This window comes from Tasmannia lanceolata, unplaced genomic scaffold (assembly GCF_043159265.1).
Source record: "Tasmannia lanceolata isolate RefF3 unplaced genomic scaffold, GAP_Taslan_0.1 ptg000655l, whole genome shotgun sequence".
In the NCBI taxonomy this organism is placed as follows: domain Eukaryota; kingdom Viridiplantae; phylum Streptophyta; class Magnoliopsida; order Canellales; family Winteraceae; genus Tasmannia; species Tasmannia lanceolata.
In genome coordinates, this window is record NW_027519327.1 from 1 (window position 1) to 19,523 (window position 19,523).

Genomic DNA, 19,523 nt, shown 5'->3' on the forward strand with positions numbered 1-19,523 from the left:
GTTCAGTCTTTCCCTACGGATTTAAATTCTGTAGGGAATATAATAGTATCCCTACGGCTACTTATTTAGCGGTAGGTGTAGAACTTTTAACTACGGAATTTGTAGTATTCCGTAGGGAAATCTCGATATATACGCCTACGGTTTGTTTCCCTACTGAAATTAGTATTTTACCGTAGGCAGAATTGGTCTTTTACCGACGGATAATCCAAGCATACCGTAGGGATTAATTTTATTTATATCCCTACTGATTTTCGCACTTGAGGCGCGCTCGGGAAGGCGGAAAACACAAATTCCGAACTCATTTTCCAGTAACGCCCCTGTTTATTTTTTAAAATGGCAAAATTACCCCCAAGAGGGTAAACATGCCCTAGCCTTGAAGTTATCGATTTTTTATCTTTCCCTCTCTCCCGTCACAACCCGTAACCCTAACCCACAAGTAGCCTCTTCTGGTTTTGGCAAGGAAACCCTAATCCTAACCCATAAGTAGCTTCTTCTCATTTTGGCTTGGTTTTGTGGGAGAAGAAGGGAGAAGGAGAAGAGGAAGAAAAAGAGAGTTTGAAGTGTAAAATCAGCCATCCATTTCCACCCATCCTCTCTCCCTCATCTGTTTTCTTAGGGTTTATAAATAGACCCTCTTGATCACCACCCCCATCTTAGCTATCCATTTCCACCTCCATTCCTTCCATCCAAAAGAAGAAAGGTGTTCTCTAATTTTCTTAGGGTTTAGAGAAGAGCAAAACAGCAGAGGCACTTTTAGGGTTTGAAAGAAGAAGAAAAGAGGAAGGGATCTAATTTCCCTCTCATTAAAAAGGCGAAATTTGTGGTGCGAAATCATCTAGAAGAGAAGAAGGATTCGAGGGTTTCTGAAAGGTAACTTTCTTATTTCTATGCCTGACATTGCTGATTCGAATGAAAACTTGCTGATTTTTTTTTTTAAGTAGTGGAAAACTTGCTTTATAGAATAAAAACTCACTTAAAACCCCCACAAGACACACTTATGTTAGAAAACATGGCACTCGTAATGGGTTACTCTTGACTGTGTTGAGGTTCAGCTTGATTATTTTGAGATTTTGAATATATTCAAGAACTGATGGTTGACTTGAAACTCTGATATTTTGATTTCTGTGTTCAACCTGGGACAATGAAAGGCTTGTATAGATTTTAAAAGGTGTTTCAACTGAGTAAATAAAGGGCTTACAGATTATAGAAGAAGGCATTGGAAAATATTTTTAAAATAAATAGAAAGGGCTTTTACTTTTTTAATATGGGTTTTGCCGAAGTAATTTTGTAAATGGCAATGAAAATTGTTTTATTTGAGTTTTTATAAGGCCGTCAAGTCCTGTGTAGGCTGTACCGCCCTTGCTAACAGCAGCCCACACGAGTTATTAGCATCTTGTTTTTCTTCCACTTCTCATTATCTTCTAACTCGTGTCCTCTCAATTCTCTCCGTCTTACTTAGTAAGCTATATTTTTACCCTCAGAAAAATATGGCCAAACACCATATAATTTATCAAGAAAAATAAAATAATAAATCATCTTTTTGCTTAAAAGAAAGAAAAATGTAATATACCATTTGTCGCTTAAAAGAAATAAAAAATATATGATGGCGAATGAAAAATAGAGTGGGCAAAACACAGGCAGGGATATCCCAACCGTTCATTTGCCGGTCATTGCCGTAGATAAGGTCATAGATTTCCTACTCCCATCAAGCTATCCAATTATGTAACTCACGAGTATTGAGTAGTTCGAACTCTTAGGTTTAGTGTTCGTCTATCCCGAGTTCTGGATCTCCCTCTCATCTGTTCTGAGTTAGGGATGGCGTATTGGTCCCCCGCCAAACCCCGGCTTACACACCCAACAGAAAAGGAAAAAAAAAAGATATTCCCGTCATGCAGTAAAATTTAACAAGATTAGGACAACAAATAATATCATGAATTTAACGGAATATTTTTGCCTAAAATAAAATAGGAAGGTATCTGGACTATGTTTCATAATCTCGAAAAAAATTCGGGACTTTATTGTTTTATCAAGAAATTGCAAAACATTAAAAAAATAAGGAACATAGAAACATGTGATGTGCAGTTACAGAGTCTCCATTGATCTGTTTTGCTTTAAACAATGAGAAGACAGCTCAAGGGGGGAACATGAGAATTCTTGCCTTCAGGATGAGCTCAAGACAGCTTATGAATATAGACATTAGAGGACTCCACTCAGAATGTGATAAAAGTTTCAGAGGGTATGATCAAAATTCAATAGAAATCAGGTATCAATTAATACATACCAGTTTGTACTCTTAAGTGATAATTTAATTGCTTATAGACATCTTAGCTACTCCGCAATCAGATGTCTATGCTTCTGAAACGGCTTGAGTCTGTTTTATTCTCTTGTTATCTTTCACCTCATTCTGAACTGTATCACCTTCATCTTCTCCGACCTTTCTAACTTCGATCCGAGCAAAAATGGGCTTAGGTTCTTCCATGACCTGACCCGTTTTCAGCCCTCCCCATTTGGCATCATTCTACATAATGAAGGGCATGAAATTGATCAGAAATCGAATTGGTGACCAACAGGGAGGATGAGCTACTTGAGAAAAAAAAATATTAATAATAATTCATAAACCAATCTCATACTAGGCCAGCTTACAAAAGTAATCTGTAAAAGTTTCAATCAATTTTCTTAAAAAAGTTCATTTGAAGATCAATACAGAAAGGTCTTCAACTGAAAGGGGTTAAAATTAGATAAGTCATTCGCATTTTTTTATGAGTAAAAAAAAAAGGTCTCTAAAATGTTTCATTTATTATTTTATTGTGATTTAGTTTGATTTTTTTCCTGTGCTCGATTCAGTTAAACTCTAGAAAAATTGTAGCGGTGGGTCCCGGTGCTCGTGATAGAGGTGGAAATCTTATTCTTGTTGCTTTCAAAGAAGGAGACTCTGTTCTTTTGCCTGAATATTGAGGGACTGAAGCAAAGTTGGGCGAGTAAGTTCCTTTTTGTCTTCTTCTTCTTCATAAGGTCTTGAACAAATATTTGGTGTTGGACTTGGAGGATTATTCATAAAGCTTGCAATCTTTGACTAGTAGATTCCTCTCTATCTAATATTATTCATTTGCTAGTTACATCAATTGAATGGTTACTGCTACCTGTAGACAAGGCTTGCAATTTTCTAACTGATATAGGTTTTTTCTTATCAAAACTTTTTTTCTATTGCTCCTTGTGTTTGAAAACATTTGTTTCTCGACAAGTTGTCTCACAATCATCATAATTTTGATTTGCTCCGTGATGGCCGACTCTTTCGGTTTACTTCTTATGGCACTCATATATAGCAACCGTAGGCACATCCGTTGGCACTTCTAGGTTTCAAAAAGAGTGAAGAAATACCGTGATTCCTATATGAATCAGTTTCACCACATTGAGATCCTTTGTAAATACTCTCCATCCAAATTGCAAGCCAATCCAAATCCCAACAGTGAGGAACAGTCCCAGAACCACACTCAACTGGAAAATAGAACATACTTAGTATTTTCAGAAAATATAGTCCCAGAACCACACTCAACTGGAAAATAGAACATACTTAGTATTTTCAGAAAATATAAGGACAAAGGGCCAACCCCATCAACTCTATGGGGCAAAAAATCCCATCGTGAAACGACTAAGTCCAAAAACGAGGTAATATTACAAAATAAAGTAGCCAATTTGGAAGAGGAGCTGAGGCAAGTGAAAGAGATACTCATTCAAAATGTAAGAACATAACCTTAGTCTCTCTCTCTCTGTCTCTTTGTCTCTCTCTCTCTCTCTCTCTCTCTCTCTGTACTAGATTCTTGATTTTTCTTAATTGCTACTTTTATATGGGATCTCGGGGTTCAGAACTTGTGATCAATGTGATTTATTTACAAATTCAATGAATTTTACCTATACATGTACGATTTATCACCAATTTTTTTGTTTATGAATACATCCATGTATGATTCATTTTTATTAATTAATGGCAGGCCATTATCGGACGCAACGTTGATTTGCCGAATCAAGTGCACTCTTCGGTTGCAAGTCGTGTTGATCAACCCGATGCTCATGTTGCCCAATCTATAGTTCCTCCTGTTGCTCCTCATACAAATCCACTGGCTCTTCCCACTAGTCTTCCTCCTATTGCTCCTACTAATACTCCTATTGATGTTCCTACCATTCCTTTTTCTAAAGCTCCTCGTACCGCTCCAGTTGTTGGTCAGGTCACTCGTGCTTCACCTCGGGCTAAGGCTCGTAATAACAAGGTATTTACATTTTTTTAGTGAGTACATGATAGTTTCTAAGGTTGGATGACTGATGTTCATATCTATTTGACCACCAAATTTGCAACTTAATTGTTTTCAGACTCATGAATGCATTCCATGTAAGTTGAAGAATAGTGAAGGCAAATTTGTGGCAAAAGGGTTCTTTAAAAATGAAGATCCCACCTTAATTATAGGAGGAAAAAAATTGGGAGAGGGATGGTGTGTAGTAACTATTAATGGAGGTATATCTCGAGAAGCGAAGTTGCCAAGACCAACTGGAAAGATGCAAGTCATCGCGGATGCCTTAAGAAGTAACGTTGCTTGGCCTCGTGCATATGTAAGTGTACAATTAATTTATATATATTTATATGTTTATATGTTTTGTCTTTAGGTTAAATACTAGAGTTAACAACTTATAGCTTGTAGTTACAATGTTATTTGATTGTCCTTGATTTTTGTCATTCTCTGTAGTTGATATATGGATTCACTAGCTAGCATCCTCTACAAGGCAATGAAGAAGACTTCCCATGAAAACAGCCTGTTGAGATCATTTTAGTGGGCTAGCTAATTGAAAATTCCATTTAGAGTTGGAACTATTTTCTGCTAAATCTTGTAATATGTGCTCTAGCAACACTAAAAGTGTCCCTACAGCAAGATAGGACAATTCCAAAATGCTAATTGACAATTCAGCATCTATAGAGCACAGATATATAGAAACATCAACTGTAGTGGATCATACTGTGGACATTGGTGTCCTGCAAACTGCTAATTGCTAGTTTTTTTTTTGAATCATTAATTTATATATATATTAATTTATATGTTTTATGTTTGTAGGTTAAATTGTTGAATGGAAAATGAAGATGGAGTTCGAGGAGAGGATGGCGTTGATGTTATTTTGTAGTTGATGAATTTCAAACAATGTTTAATTTTGTCAAGTCTAGCTAGTTGAGGGAGCAATTTGAAGACATTTGCTATTTTGTAGTTTTGTATTTTGAACAATGTGGAAGATAATTTCAACGACATTGAAAATTGTGGTTTTAAAGATCATCAATTAAAGCAGTGAACTTTTTATAATTGTGTATAATGTTGTGGATGATTATATGCAATTTTGATGTAATCTATTGTGTGTGGAATATAAAAGTACAGGTACAACAGATCACAGGTGGAATTATATTGATGCACTTTAGAAAAAAGAATATCCCTACAGTTTTTATGACATTCTGTATGGATAAGCACATTTTCCCTACGGATTGTTGTGAAACTCCGTAGGGACAAGTCTATCCCTATCGAATTTAAAATAATAACAGTAGGGAAAAGCTTATTTCCAAAAGAGATTATTTGAAACTTCTGTAGGGAAAGTTGGCTTATCCCTACGGATTTCATATTAAATACAGTAGGCAAATGTAGATTTCCCTATGGAATAAATTGGCATATCCCTACGGAGTTTGTTTGGAATTCTGTAGGGATATATATTTTTTCCCTACGGGAAAATTGGATTAACCTTACTAAAAATTTGATTTTCCCTACCGAAAAATGGAATTTCCCTACAGAAAAAGTGTATTATCCCTACGGACAAATATGTAGGGAAAATAGGGCATTTCCCTACTGTGGTCATTAATGCCCGTAGGGACAAATCTACGTTAGTCCCTACGGAGTAATCCGTAGGCAACAGTTCTATAGCCCTACGGATTATGACATCCGTAGGCAAAAGTCTTTCCCTACCCCTGATAAGGCTACTGAAGCTGCGCACCAAGAATTCCGTAGGTAAAAGCCTTTCCCTACAGATTTGGGTAGTTGTCCCTACGGATTTTGCCGTAGGGAAATCCCTGTTTTGTTGTAGTGCTTGAACTGTCCACAAGAGTGTCCTAGGTCCTGCTTTCATGGTATACAATTAGGGCTTAAGTTTAAGATAAGTGAAAAATACATATTAAGGATATTAGGATTGTTTTCAATGGAATTTTTGTTGGGGTTCCACGCAAAAGCAAATAGTCCCACATCGGATAAGTGAAATGGATGGGGATGGGTTATAAGGGAATGGGCACACTCCCTCCAACAACTAGCTTTTAGGCGTAAGTTCAAATGGTGTCAGAGCTCAGGGCGTGGTAACCCCGGTTTGCCTCCGAGGGCAGAAATGTGCCTCAGCGAAGATCTCAGAATCCCGGGTGTAGTTATCTCGTGGTTCCCACATTGCCGTCTCGTGGAGGGGCGAGATTGTCCGCGTTGCTTCCACGTGGAGGGGGAAGATTGTTGGGGGCTCCACGTGAAAGCAAAGATCCCACATCAGATAAGTGGAAGGATGTGGATGGGCTTATAAGGATTTGGGCACCGTCCCCTCAACGCCTAGCTTTTAGGGGTGAGTTCTACCCGGTTAAATTCCCTACAAATGGTATCAGAGCTCAGGGCACGGTAACCCCGGTTTGCCTCCGTGGGAGGGAATGCCCTCGGGGAAGTATCTCATGGTTCCCACGTTGTCGCCACATGGAGGGGCGAGATTGTCCACGTTGCTTCTTCGTAGAGGGGCAGATTGTTGGGGTTCCATTCAAAAGCAAATAGTCCCACATTGCCGTCTCGTGGATGGGGATGGGTTATATAAGGGAATGTGCACCCTCCCTCTAATAGCTAGCTTTTAGGGGTGAGTTCTACCTGGTTAAATTCCTTACAATTTTTTACCACCATCTTCTATGACGACGAGCTCCACTACGTCCCCGTCCTTGGAACCGACTGAAGCCTGAGCATCTGCCGACAAATCACCCTCTGATTCATTCTGTTTGAGAAAGTCAGAATGTAAACAAGAAATAGTTGCAGTTCATAGATGGAGAGAGAAGTGCTAAATTTTTTATATTTTGGTTTTGAGTTGAGCTGGCAAATGGGTGGGTCGGGTCGGGTTGACGCGCGGGTCACGCGGGTTGCGGGTCAAGATGACCTGCATTCCTACGGGTCAACAACCAGGTGACCCGTACCCAATGCGGGTGGTTCGGGTCGACCCGCGGGTCACCCGCAATTTTTTCCAAAAATCATTTACTTTGATGAGTGAAGAACTTTTTTTTTTTTGGTGAGTAAAGATCTTGATAGATTGAGAAAGGATAAACCTGGAGAACTGAACTTGCAAAGTACCATTCAAAAAAAAGAACTTGATAGATTGAGGTAATGTCAATCTCAAGGTGAAGTTAATTTTTTTTTTTTACAGAAAAGGCAATCTCAAGGTGAAGTTCTATTTCTTCTGAAAAGCTTCAAGGGGCAGGGATTGGTGCTAATAAAGAATCATGGCTGTAAGACAAATAAAAAATGACTGTAATAAGTAAATAAATGGTTTGGATCTAGTGGTGGGGTGGGGGCCGGCGGTAATGGTGTTGGCCGGCGGCAAGGAGGTTGGTCGGAGGTAGATATAATAGCCGGCGGCTCGGATGGTGGCTGGATCGAAGGTGTCTTCTTCAGTTTCTCTTCTTCACTTCTCTTCTGTTACAGAAATGGGAAACCCTAACTCCCTAAGTCTAAAAAGGCATAAAAGAGAAAACCCTAACTCCCTTTGTTTTGGCTTTTGATCTTTTGATCTTGACCTTTGGTTTTTTCATCTTTTTAAATAATAAAAAATTACACAAAAAAAAATCCCCAAAACCCGCGAGTACCCGCGGGTTAACCCGACCCGACCCATGTTTTGGCGGGTTGGGTGACCCGCGGGTCGACTTTCACGGGTCATGAAAATTCCAACCCGTGCCGGCAAATTTGCGGGTAGGCCAGGTCGACCCGCGGGCACGGGTCAGTTTTTGCCAGGTCTAGTTTTGAGTGTAGGTTTAAATAGAAAGTGGTATTTAAGTGAAATATGATCAATGGAAATTTAAGTGAAGAAAAATTATTTGCTTAAAATATATAAGCAAGGACGAGTATAGTAACTAAACTCATGTTATTATTTGCTTAAAATGTCGGGAGTACATAAGTATAAATACCGACATGGACATAGGTAGTCCTCCAAAGAAGCGATCTAACTGATTCTAGCAATTTCCCCCGGGTCCCCCAAAAAAGAAAGAATGAACGGTAGGATAACTCTCACTGTCAATGGGTTTAACAGTATAGCATTTGGGGGCAGATTCTTGAACGGAAAGCCGAAAATGGTCGACATCTTGAGTATCACCATTTTCCTGTATATACTTCATTTGTCCCACATAACTTGCATGCTTAAATCCTTCATCTGCAAAATGGCCACTCCCCATCTGAGGCCATGGTTCAATGCCAGCGTTGGAAACTCCCCCACCCCATTGAACAATAGTAGCATGATCAGTGAACGTGGAAGAGAAGAGAGCATTTGGCCAGTAACCTACCTTCTTATTATCGTTTCCAAATAATAACCACCAATCTTTGGTCACGGGATCCTACGATTAAATATAACATTAAACAAAAAAGTATTTAAAATAAAAGAATCAATATCTAAAGTTAGAAGGAATGACAATATCTAAAGTTAGAAGGAATGATTCACAAGATACAACTCCCTTCACTCTAAAATAGTGGAAAATCCCTTTAAGCTGTTCCCACACGCGCGCACACACACACACACACGGATTTGCTAGCGTCCATCACAGAAGGCATTTCGAGGATGGGCTGTTGCATTGAAAATAGCCACCTCATGAATGAAGGAAAAATCTGCTGAAAAGTGAGCCTAAGTTGCTGCTCTCACATGCAACAGCCCATCCACGAAATGCCTTCTGTGATGGACGCTAGCAAATTCCATATATATATATATATATATATAGAGGAAAGTGTTTCTAGTCCGGCCGACTAGAGATCATTCTCTAGTCCGCCACCCAAAAACACATGGGTCCCACATATTTGGGTGATGCAAAGCATTCATTTGATGGGCCCTGACATAGAGACGGTGTCCACAAGAAATTAGCTTCATAGGATCATCCCAACCCTATGATTTGTGGAGCTTAAAATGGACGGCTATAAACCGCCACAAATCTGTCCATTTTTTAACTCCACAAATCGAAGGGTTAAGAAGATCCTATGAAGCTGAATTTTTGTGGACATCCTATCTATGATGAGGCCTATCAAATGAATGCTTTAGATCACCCAAATATGTGGGACCCATGTGTTTTTGGGTGGCGGACTAGAGAATGATCTCTAGTCGGCCGGACTAGAAACACTTTTCTCATATATATATATATATATATATATATATATATATATATATATATATATATATATATCTGAGGAAAAGGAGTGTGCGGTTGACCGCACCTAAGCTTTGATGCGGTCGAGGGCTTAAACACATGGGTCCCACAAGTTTGGTGGTGATCAAAACCATTCATTTGCAAGGCCTCATCATATATAGGGTGTGTACAAAAAATCAGCTCCATTGGATCATCCTAACCCCTCCAAAAGTTGAGGGAAAAAATGGGCAGATTTGTGGCAAACGGTGTCTGTCCATTTTGCCCTCCATTTTTGGATGGGTTAGGATGATCCTATGGAGCTGATTTTTTGTACACACCCTATCTATGATGGGGCCTTGCAAATGAATGCTTTGGACCATCCTAACAATGTGGGCCCACATGAGTTTTGGGCCCTCGACCGCACCTAAGCTTGGTGCGGTCGAGCGCACAATCATTTTCCACTATATATATATATATATATATATATATATATAGAGGAAAATGATTGTGAGCTTGAAGCTCATATAGCTTATATGAGCTTGAGGGTCCAAACACCACATTTTTTGTGGTGATCCAAACCATTCATTTGCAAGGCCCCATCATAGATAGGATGTGTACCAAAAATCAGATCCATTGGATCATCCTAACCCTTCCAAAAGTAGAGGGCAAAAATGGGCAAATTTGTGGCAAACGGTGTCTGTCCATTTTACCCTCCACATTTGGATGGGTTAGGATGATCCTATGAAGCTGATTTTTTGTACGCATCCTATCTATGTAAGGGCCTTTCAAATGAATGCTTTGGATCATCCTAACAATGTGGGCCCACATGTGTTTGGGCCCTCAAGCTCATATAAGCTATATGAGCTTCAAGCTCACAATCATTTTCCTCATATATATATATATATATATATATATATATATATATATATATATATATATATATATATATATATATATATATAGGGGCGAGGTTTATGAGCTATGGCTTAGCGTGAGCAAGCCACTATAAACACACCATCTCCATCTCCATGTTGTTTGACTCGTCCAACCCATTCATTCCATAGAACCTCGCATAGATAGGGTGTTCCTAACAAACCATCTCCATACAATCATCCTAACCACTCGATCGGTAGAAGCCCACTTTCTAGCCGTCCATTCTAAAACTCGATCCACAAATCAACAGATACCACGATCCTATGGAGATTATTTCATAGGGACACCTTACCTTTGTTGGGTCCTATAGAATGAACATGTTTGATGAGTCAAACAACATGGGAGATGGCGCATATAGAGGGATGCTCAGGTTGCGCGATACCACAGTGTCTTGTGAGATATAAGTAACCAAGAGTAATAGTTATACTGACATGTCAAGTGGGTGGGCCCGTAGAATCAATTCCTTCTTACAGCATAAAGGGGCAATTATATGATGTTGCATGTACTCGTTTTTTCTAAAGGAAATATGAGAGGGAAAATGTACAAGTTTGGGAATCTTGTGATATGTAAGTGCTTGCTATGGATGGGTCAAATACAAAAAGCCAACACATGGGACAATTCTATTTAAGCCTTTTTGTAGCCTTTCCTGATAAATTTCAAAGGCAACAAATTGGAGGATAAGAATTTTGATGTGTGTGTGTGTGTGTGTGTGTGAGAGAGAGAGAGAGAGAGAGAGAGAGAGAGAGAGAGAGAGAGAGAGAGAGAGGCCTAGAAGATAAATATGTTTGAAGAAGTAATACCTACTTACACTTATAGTTTCATCAAGTGAGACCTAAATCTGCATGCTCATATTGTTCCAAAGAAAAATATAACATATGTAATTTAACAATTAACTCTAGTTACAAGTCCCGCTCTTCTTCTTATTTTTTTCAGAAAAATGCATCCTTTCTGATTGAAGGTAAAGGAATTCAAAATTACCTTGTATACAGCGAGTGCTAAGGAATATTGGGTACCATTATAGGATGAAATCGTTTTAAAAGCAGCTCCTAGCGGTATGTCTGGAGAAACTTGTACGAAACCTGGGCAGAGAATATCTTCGCATCGTGTTTTACCATTCTGTGGTGTAGGTAAACCGGAAAAAAAAAAAAAAAAAAAAACAAAGATGAAATCAGTAGCATTCTAATAACAAATTTATATTAATTTAGATGACACAAGATTAAGTTACTTTTCAAGCATACCGTCCAGGTCGAACTTAAATGAGGGCGAAAGTCATTGTATAATTTAAGATCTACCTACACATTTTAAAAACTTGAAAATAAGAATACAATATTATTAGTCGTCTTACCTAATTAATGCAATTGATCCCACTACATCGGTCATGTTATTTGTTAAGAAACAACCAAACGCATAAAGGACCATATGAGAATGATGCAGATCACAGATCAAGTATTAGATATTAGCAGATGAAGGTTGAATTAGATAACTTACAGCCCATCCAACCGCTATTCCAACCTGCGACACATCCATAACAGCCATATAAGAATAACTAGTTTGGTTGCCTATAACTGTTGGCTCCCATACATTGAGGTCTGCTCTTGTTCCGTAAAATTTTCCCTTGTATGACGTTTGCGTTGCAAACTGTGAGTAATAAATAAAATTTGTGAGTCAATAACCTTTTTTTTATACACAGAGGCATTATATAATAAAATAATCTATATACTACACATGTTTGTTTTAGGATTAAGCAAAACAATCGTCTTAATGTTTCCACATTTATTAAAATATGACTATATTTTTCATTTAATAAAGAAAAAGGATATTCTTGTCATTGAAAACTTCTTATTGAATTTCATTGAATTTTATTTGTGCAAAAGGGGGGAGTGTTATAGAACTAAATGAAATAAGGGTGTCTGATGCAGCCCACACCCATGCGGCTGAGAAATTTGAAGCTCACATGAACCATCCCAAGCAAGTGAGAAGATCGGCCCGCGTTCAAGCCCAACATAAGGACCAAGCCCAAGTTGAATCCACCAAGCATAAAGGCCATCTCAAGCCCAAGATCATGGACATGCTAATTCGGGCCTCATCTAGTTGCATTCTCGTCATAATGATTCTGGTCGGTTTTGAAGCACGAATTTAGACCTTAGATGGATGAGTCATGGAAAATATTAAACTAAGAAGTTGTAGATCTTTGAGTTATGTTTCCGACGGATATTTATGGTCTTCATTTGGCCAAGTAGTTGGAAAGTTATGACCATTTTAGTAGATTGTTTCTGTAGGACTTTGACTAATTAATGTGTTTTGAATTCCTAAGCTATTAATGATGAACGTAAGTCCCTAAAATAGTTAGTGGGCTATCTTGAATGTCTTTTCTATTGTATTTTCTCTATAAAAGTCCAGCAAACATCTGTAGTGATGTTTTTAGCTGAATATTGATGAAAATTTGCCATGAGCATTTTCCCTTGAACCTTGTAGAGTTCAACCTTGAAACCTAGAAGAGTTTCACTCCTTCCTTGAAGATTAGGAGCTTTCCCCTATTGTTTGTATCCTTGAAGAGTTGTAACCATCAATCTAGAAGAATTGATGTTACCACTCTTCCTTGGCAACCTAGAAGAGTATGCATTGAAGTTGTTATCTTTACCCTGAATGTAATCTTTGCTGGACATCCCACTTCCAGCATACTTTCGAGTAATTTGCAGTTCTTTTATGAGAAAAGTTTCTTCACCAAAGTTATTGATCTTTGAGTCCTTCAAATTTTGGCTTTGGAATCAGGTCATTCCAACCCATATCGAAGGAGATAAGCTAATTTTACTCAACTTGCGCAAATCTGCTTCCCTATATCCAAATTATTGAGCGATTGAGTGTGTGTCTATCACTCTTCCGATCCTTAGTCCAAGAAGCCTAGGGGAGGCTTGCATCCGTGTCTTTCTAGCAGCTAAATTTTCTAGAAATAGGTTCATCTTCCTCACAACAAAAATAATAGAAACTTATTATGTAGTAAGAAGAATCGGAAAGTTGACTTATAAATCATCCATATTGACTGAACTTTAAAAAAATTTGAGGTCACTTATTTTCTTGGGTAATACATACAAATTTTTAATACGATTTTATAGAAAATGTACACAAATTTTAAAATATCCAAGCTTTGATAGAAACATGCACTCGAGTTTATATTGAGTATTGAGCGAGTAGGCCACACATACTTACCTCAATTCCAAATCATGTTTCCAATTATTTGAATAATGATTGAACTCTCATAAAAACAAATTATCCGATTCATAAAAAAGTTTATAATAAAATTATATGAGACGAAATGTGACGTACACGATTATTGGGTTGATCATTTGAAAGAGTCTCAGCATTTGAAGAATATCGTTTTCCAAAATTTGTGGCAGATTTAGCCCTAGTTAGGGCTTCCTTTCCAATCCTTCTGATAGGAACTGTTCTTAGAGGGCACCCTCCGTCCATGAGCTCTATCCCTAAAGATACGGCTATTGAAGAATGTTCTTTGACCTCAATCACTTTTGGAAGAGAACTTGGACTCATCTGCATCGCAATGTAAAATTTTCATCCCTATATTTACATTGTAATGAAAGAATATGTTCTATTTGGAAATGAACACCTAGTCTCACATATAACATATCACTTGAAACTGTAAGACAAAAACTACAAAAAATATAAGAAACGACCTTGATCTTATGATTCCTTAATAACGGATGATCAAAAGCAGGTTGTTTGTTGATATCAACACAATCAAAGATCTGCCCATATTCAGCCTGAAAAAAATACAAATATCCATCAATTTCGATATCATCGTACCAATACAATCTCTCTCTCTCTCTCTCTATATATATATATATATGTATATACATATATATATATATATATATATAGAGAGAGAGAGAGAGAGAGAGAGAGAGAGAGAGAGAGAGAGAGAGGAAAGTGAAGCTACACCGCCGGCTTAAAATACAATGGGCCCACATTGTTTTGGTGATCCAAACCATTCATTTGATTGGCTTTCACATAGATAGGGTGTCCACCAAAAATCATCTCCATAGGATCATCCCAACCCTTCAAACGGTGGAGGAAAAAATGGACAAATTTGTGAAGGTTTTTACACGTTCATTTTTGCCTCCACAAATCGTAGGGTTGGGATGATCCTATGGAGCTGATTTTTGGTGGACACCAAATCTATGTGAGGGCCAATCAAATGAATTCTTTGGATCACCAAAACAATGTGGGCCCATTGTATTTTAAGCCGGCGGTGTAGCTAAGTTAACTACACCGGCGGTGTAGCTCCACTTTCCTCATATATATATATATATATATATATATATATATATATATAAGGGCGAAATTTCTGAGCTCTAGCTCAGCCTAAGCTAGAGCTCTATAAATCCACCATCTCCATGTTATTTCAGTCATCCAACCCATTCATTCTATAGGACCTCACATAGATAAGGTGTTCCTAACAAACCATCTACATACCATAATCCTAACCATTCAATCTATAGAAGCCCATTTTCTAGCTATCCATTCTAAACCACCACAAATCATAATGTTAACCATAACCTATAATCCTTACCATAACCATAACCATAATCATAACCTATAAAATGAATGGGTTGGATAAGTCAAACAACTATGGGAGTGGTAATTTCTGAGCTCGAGCTGAGAAACCTTTTCATTATATCCTCACAGCACCAAATACCTACTAAATTATATAAACAAAAAGGTTGGGAGGAATTCCATTGAGAAAAATAGGGATTTTGTTCTTTGTGAGAGGAGTTTCTTAATAGTTAGGGTATGGGTTTCAAGGAAATGTTGCAGCTCATTTTTCTATTTTCTTTTGTTCTCATTGGCTATGGAGTGGAAGGAGGAAGAAATAGCTCATCTAAAGTAGCAGTGAAAACTATTAAGGTTTGGTTAATATTTTCTTTGCTTTTGGGATAGCTAAGAAAAACCATCCCATGGTTATCTAAACCGTTCATCTGGTAATTGATATATATATATATATATATATGAAAAGGTTTCTGAGCTCGAGCTCAGAAATCACCACTCCCATAGTTGTTTGACTTATCCAACCCATTCATTTTATAGGTTATGATTATGGTTATGGTTATGGTAAGGATTATAGGTTATGGTTAACATTATGATTTGTGGTGGTTTAGAATGGATAGCTAGAAAATGGGCTTCTATAGATTGAATGGTTAGGATTATGGTATGTAGATGGTTTGTTAGGAACACCTTATCTATGTGAGGTCCTATAGAATGAATGGGTTGGATGACTGAAATAACATGGAGATGGTGGATTTATAGAGCTCTAGCTTAGGCTGAGCTAGAGCTCAGAAATCTCGCCCTTATATATATATATATATGAGGAAAGTGGAGCTACACCGCCGGCTTAAAATACAATGGGCCCACATTGTTTTGGTGATCCAAAGAATTCATTTGATTGGCCCTCACATAGATAGGGTGTCCACCAAAAATCAGCTCCATAGGATCATCCCAACCCTACGATTTGTGGAGGCAAAAATGAACGTGTAAAAACCTTCACAAATTTGTCCATTTTTGCCTCCACCGTTTGAAGGGTTGGGATGATCCTATGGAGCTGATTTTTGGTGGACACCCTATCTATGTGAAAGCCAATCAAATGAATGGTTTGGATCACCAAAACAATGTGGGCCCATTGTATTTTAAGCCGGCGGTGTAGCTTCACTTTCCTCTCTCTCTCTCTCTCTCTCTATATATATATATATATATATATATATATATATATATATATATATAGAGAGAGAGAGAGAGAGAGAGAGAGAGAGAGATTGTATTGGTACGATGATATCGAAATTGATGGATATTTGTATTTTTTTCAGGCTGAATATGGGCAGATCTTTGATTGTGTTGATATCAACAAACAACCTGCTTTTGATCATCCGTTATTAAGGAATCATAAGATCAAGGTCGTTTCTTATATTTTTTTGTAGTTTTTATTTTACAGTTTCAAGTGATATGTTATATGTGAGACTAGGTGTTCATTTCCAAATAGAACATATTCTTTCATTACAATGTAAATATAGGGATGAAAATTTTACATTGCGATGCAGATGAGTCCAAGTTCTCTTCCAAAAGTGATTGAGGTCAAAGAACATTCTTCAATAGCCGTATCTTTAGGGATAGAGCTCATGGACGGAGGGTGCCCTCTAAGAACAGTTCCTATCAGAAGGATTGGAAAGGAAGCCCTAACTAGGGCTAAATCTGCCACAAATTTTGGAAAACGATATTCTTCAAATGCTGAGACTCTTTCAAATGATCAACCCAATAATCGTGTACGTCACATTTCGTCTCATATAATTTTATTATAAACTTTTTTATGAATCGGATAATTTGTTTTTATGAGAGTTCAATCATTATTCAAATAATTGGAAACATGATTTGGAATTGAGGTAAGTATGTGTGGCCTACTCGCTCAATACTCAATATAAACTCGAGTGCATGTTTCTATCAAAGCTTGGATATTTTAAAATTTGTGTACATTTTCTATAAAATCGTATTAAAAATTTGTATGTATTACCCAAGAAAATAAGTGACCTCAAATTTTTTTAAAGTTCAGTCAATATGGATGATTTATAAGTCAACTTTCCGATTCTTCTTACTACATAATAAGTTTCTATTATTTTTGTTGTGAGGAAGATGAACCTATTTCTAGAAAATTTAGCTGCTAGAAAGACACGGATGCAAGCCTCCCCTAGGCTTCTTGGACTAAGGATCGGGAGAGTGATAGACACACACTCAATCGCTCAATAATTTGGATATAGGGAAGCAGATTTGCGCAAGTTGAGTAAAATTAGCTTATCTCCTTCGATATGGGTTGGAATGACCTGATTCCAAAGCCAAAATTTGAAGGACTCAAAGATCAATAACTTTGGTAAAGAAACTTTTCTCAGAAAAGAACTGCAAATTACTCGAAAGTATGCTGGAAGTGGGATGTCCAGCAAAGATTACATTCAGGGTAAAGATAACAACTTCAATGCATACTCTTCTAGGTTGCCAAGGAAGAGTGGTAACATCAATTCTTCTAGATTGATGGTTACAACTCTTCAAGGATACAAACAATAGAGGAAAGCTCCTAATCTTCAAGGAAGGAGTGAAACTCTTCTAGGTTTCAAGGTTGAACTCTACAAGGTTCAGCTAAAAACATCACTACAGATGTTTACTGGACTTTTATAGAGAAAATACAATAGAAAAGACATTCAAGATAGCCCACTAACAAATTATCCTACTCATAAAAAAGTTTATAATAAAATTATATGAGACGAAATGTGACGTACACGATTATTGGGTTGATCATTTGAAAGAGTCTCAGCATTTGAAGAATCTCGTTTCCCAAAATTTGTGGCAGATTTAGCCCTAGTTAGGTTTTCCTTTTCAATCCTTCTAATAGGAACTGTTCCTAGAGGGCACCCTCCGTTCTTGAGCTCTATCCCTAAAGATACGGCTATTGAAGAATGTTCTTTGACCTCAATCACTTTTGGAAGAGAACTTGGACTCATCTGCATCGCAATGTAAAATTTTCATCCCTATATTTACATTGTAATGAAAGAATATGTTCTATTTGGAAATGAACACCTAGTCTCACATATAACATATCACTTGAAACTGTAAAAACAAAAACTCTAAAAAAACATAAGAAATGACCTTGATCTTATGATTCCTTAATAACGGATGATCAAAAGCAGGTTGTTTGTTGATATCAACACAATCAAAGATCTGCCCATATTCAGCTTGAAAAAAATACAAATATCCATCAATTTCGATATCATCATACCAATACAATCTCTCTCTCTCTTTCTCTCTCTCTCTCTCTCTCTCTATCTATATATATATATATATATATATATATATATATATATATATATGAGGGCGAGTTTTCTGAGCTCTAGCTCAGTCTAAGCTAGAGCTCTATAAATCCACCATCTCCATGTTATTTCAGTCATCCAACCCATTCGTTCTATAGGACCTCACATAGATAAGGTGTTCCTAACAAACCATCTACATACCATAATCCTAACCATTCAATATATAGAAGCCCATTTTCTAGCCATCCATTCTAAACCACCACAAATCATAATGTTAACCATAACTTATAATCCTTGCCATAACCATAACCATAATCATAACCTATAAAATGAATGGGTTGGATAAGTCAAACAACTATGAGAGTGGTGATTTCTGAGCTCGAGCTCAGAAACCTTTTCATATATATATATATATATATATATATATATATATATATATCAATTACCAGATGAACGGTTTAGATAACCATGGGATGGTTTTTCTTAGCTATCCCAAAAGCAAAGAAAATATTAACCAAACCTTAATAGTCTTCACTGCTACTTTAGATGAGCTATTTCTTCCTCCTTCCAATCCATAGCCAATGAGAACAAAAGAAAATAGAAAAATGAGCTGCAACATTTCCTTGAAACCCATACCCTAACTATTAAGAAACTCCTCTCACAAAGAACAAAATCCCTATTTTTCTCAATGGAATTCCTCCCAACCTTTTTGTTTATATAATTTAGTAGGTATTTGGTGCTGTGAGGATTTAAGAGTAAGGCTTATTTAGGAAAGTAAATCTTCAGGAGAGATTTCTCAATTACTATTACGGCTTATGTGGGGAAAGAGTTGTGAAAGGTGATGCAGGTGCTTATCTTCCATTAAATGTATCCATATCCATATCCATTAAGTACTATCAGAATGGATATGGATACATTTAATGGAAGAAAAGTACAACATAATAAAAAAGGGAACGAATAAATTTGCCCCCCTTTTCTTCGTTGGGCAAGCCCTATAGTAATAATGTATTTATGATTCACTTTTTACACTAAAGGTTGTGGCCCCGGGTAGAAACTAAGTTAATTCTTTAACGGTTGCCACACCCTAGGGCTCTTATATTTTATATTGCCAGTGTCATCATTTTATATAAAATATTAGAGCACATTGAGTATTAGAAAATAAGTCTACCACTCGATGGAATTGCTATGTAGGCACAAAGCGAGAATGAGGTTGCTACATAGATTTATTCCATGGGTTCTGCTGCCAAAAACAAAAAACCCATTTTAATTAATAATTGTGGAGAAATCAATAATTATTAAGGCAAGCAAGAAGAGTAAAAAAAGAC

At 37.2% G+C, this 19,523-nt stretch overlaps 1 protein-coding gene and 1 long non-coding RNA gene across 2 annotated transcripts; one reads left to right on the forward strand and one right to left on the reverse strand.

Moving 5' to 3' along the window:
• Positions 1–3,603: 3,603 nt before the first annotated feature.
• On the forward strand, positions 3,604–4,543 carry LOC143868761 (uncharacterized). Its single transcript, XR_013244441.1, has 3 exons — positions 3,604–3,738; positions 3,990–4,265; positions 4,366–4,543. It is a non-coding gene; the product is annotated as an uncharacterized LOC143868761 (long non-coding RNA).
• Positions 4,544–8,193: 3,650 nt separating this feature from the next.
• On the reverse strand, positions 8,194–18,756 carry LOC143868762 (protein neprosin-like). Its single transcript, XM_077376213.1, has 7 exons — positions 18,719–18,756; positions 14,032–14,118; positions 13,667–13,888; positions 11,831–11,980; positions 11,581–11,634; positions 11,321–11,458; positions 8,194–8,632 (listed from the first exon to the last, which is right to left on the reverse strand). Exons 3-7 carry the CDS (start codon positions 13,886–13,888, stop codon positions 8,255–8,257), a joined length of 942 nt encoding a protein of 313 aa, XP_077232328.1. The 5' UTR covers positions 14,032–14,118; positions 18,719–18,756; the 3' UTR covers positions 8,194–8,254.
• Positions 18,757–19,523: the final 767 nt, after the last annotated feature.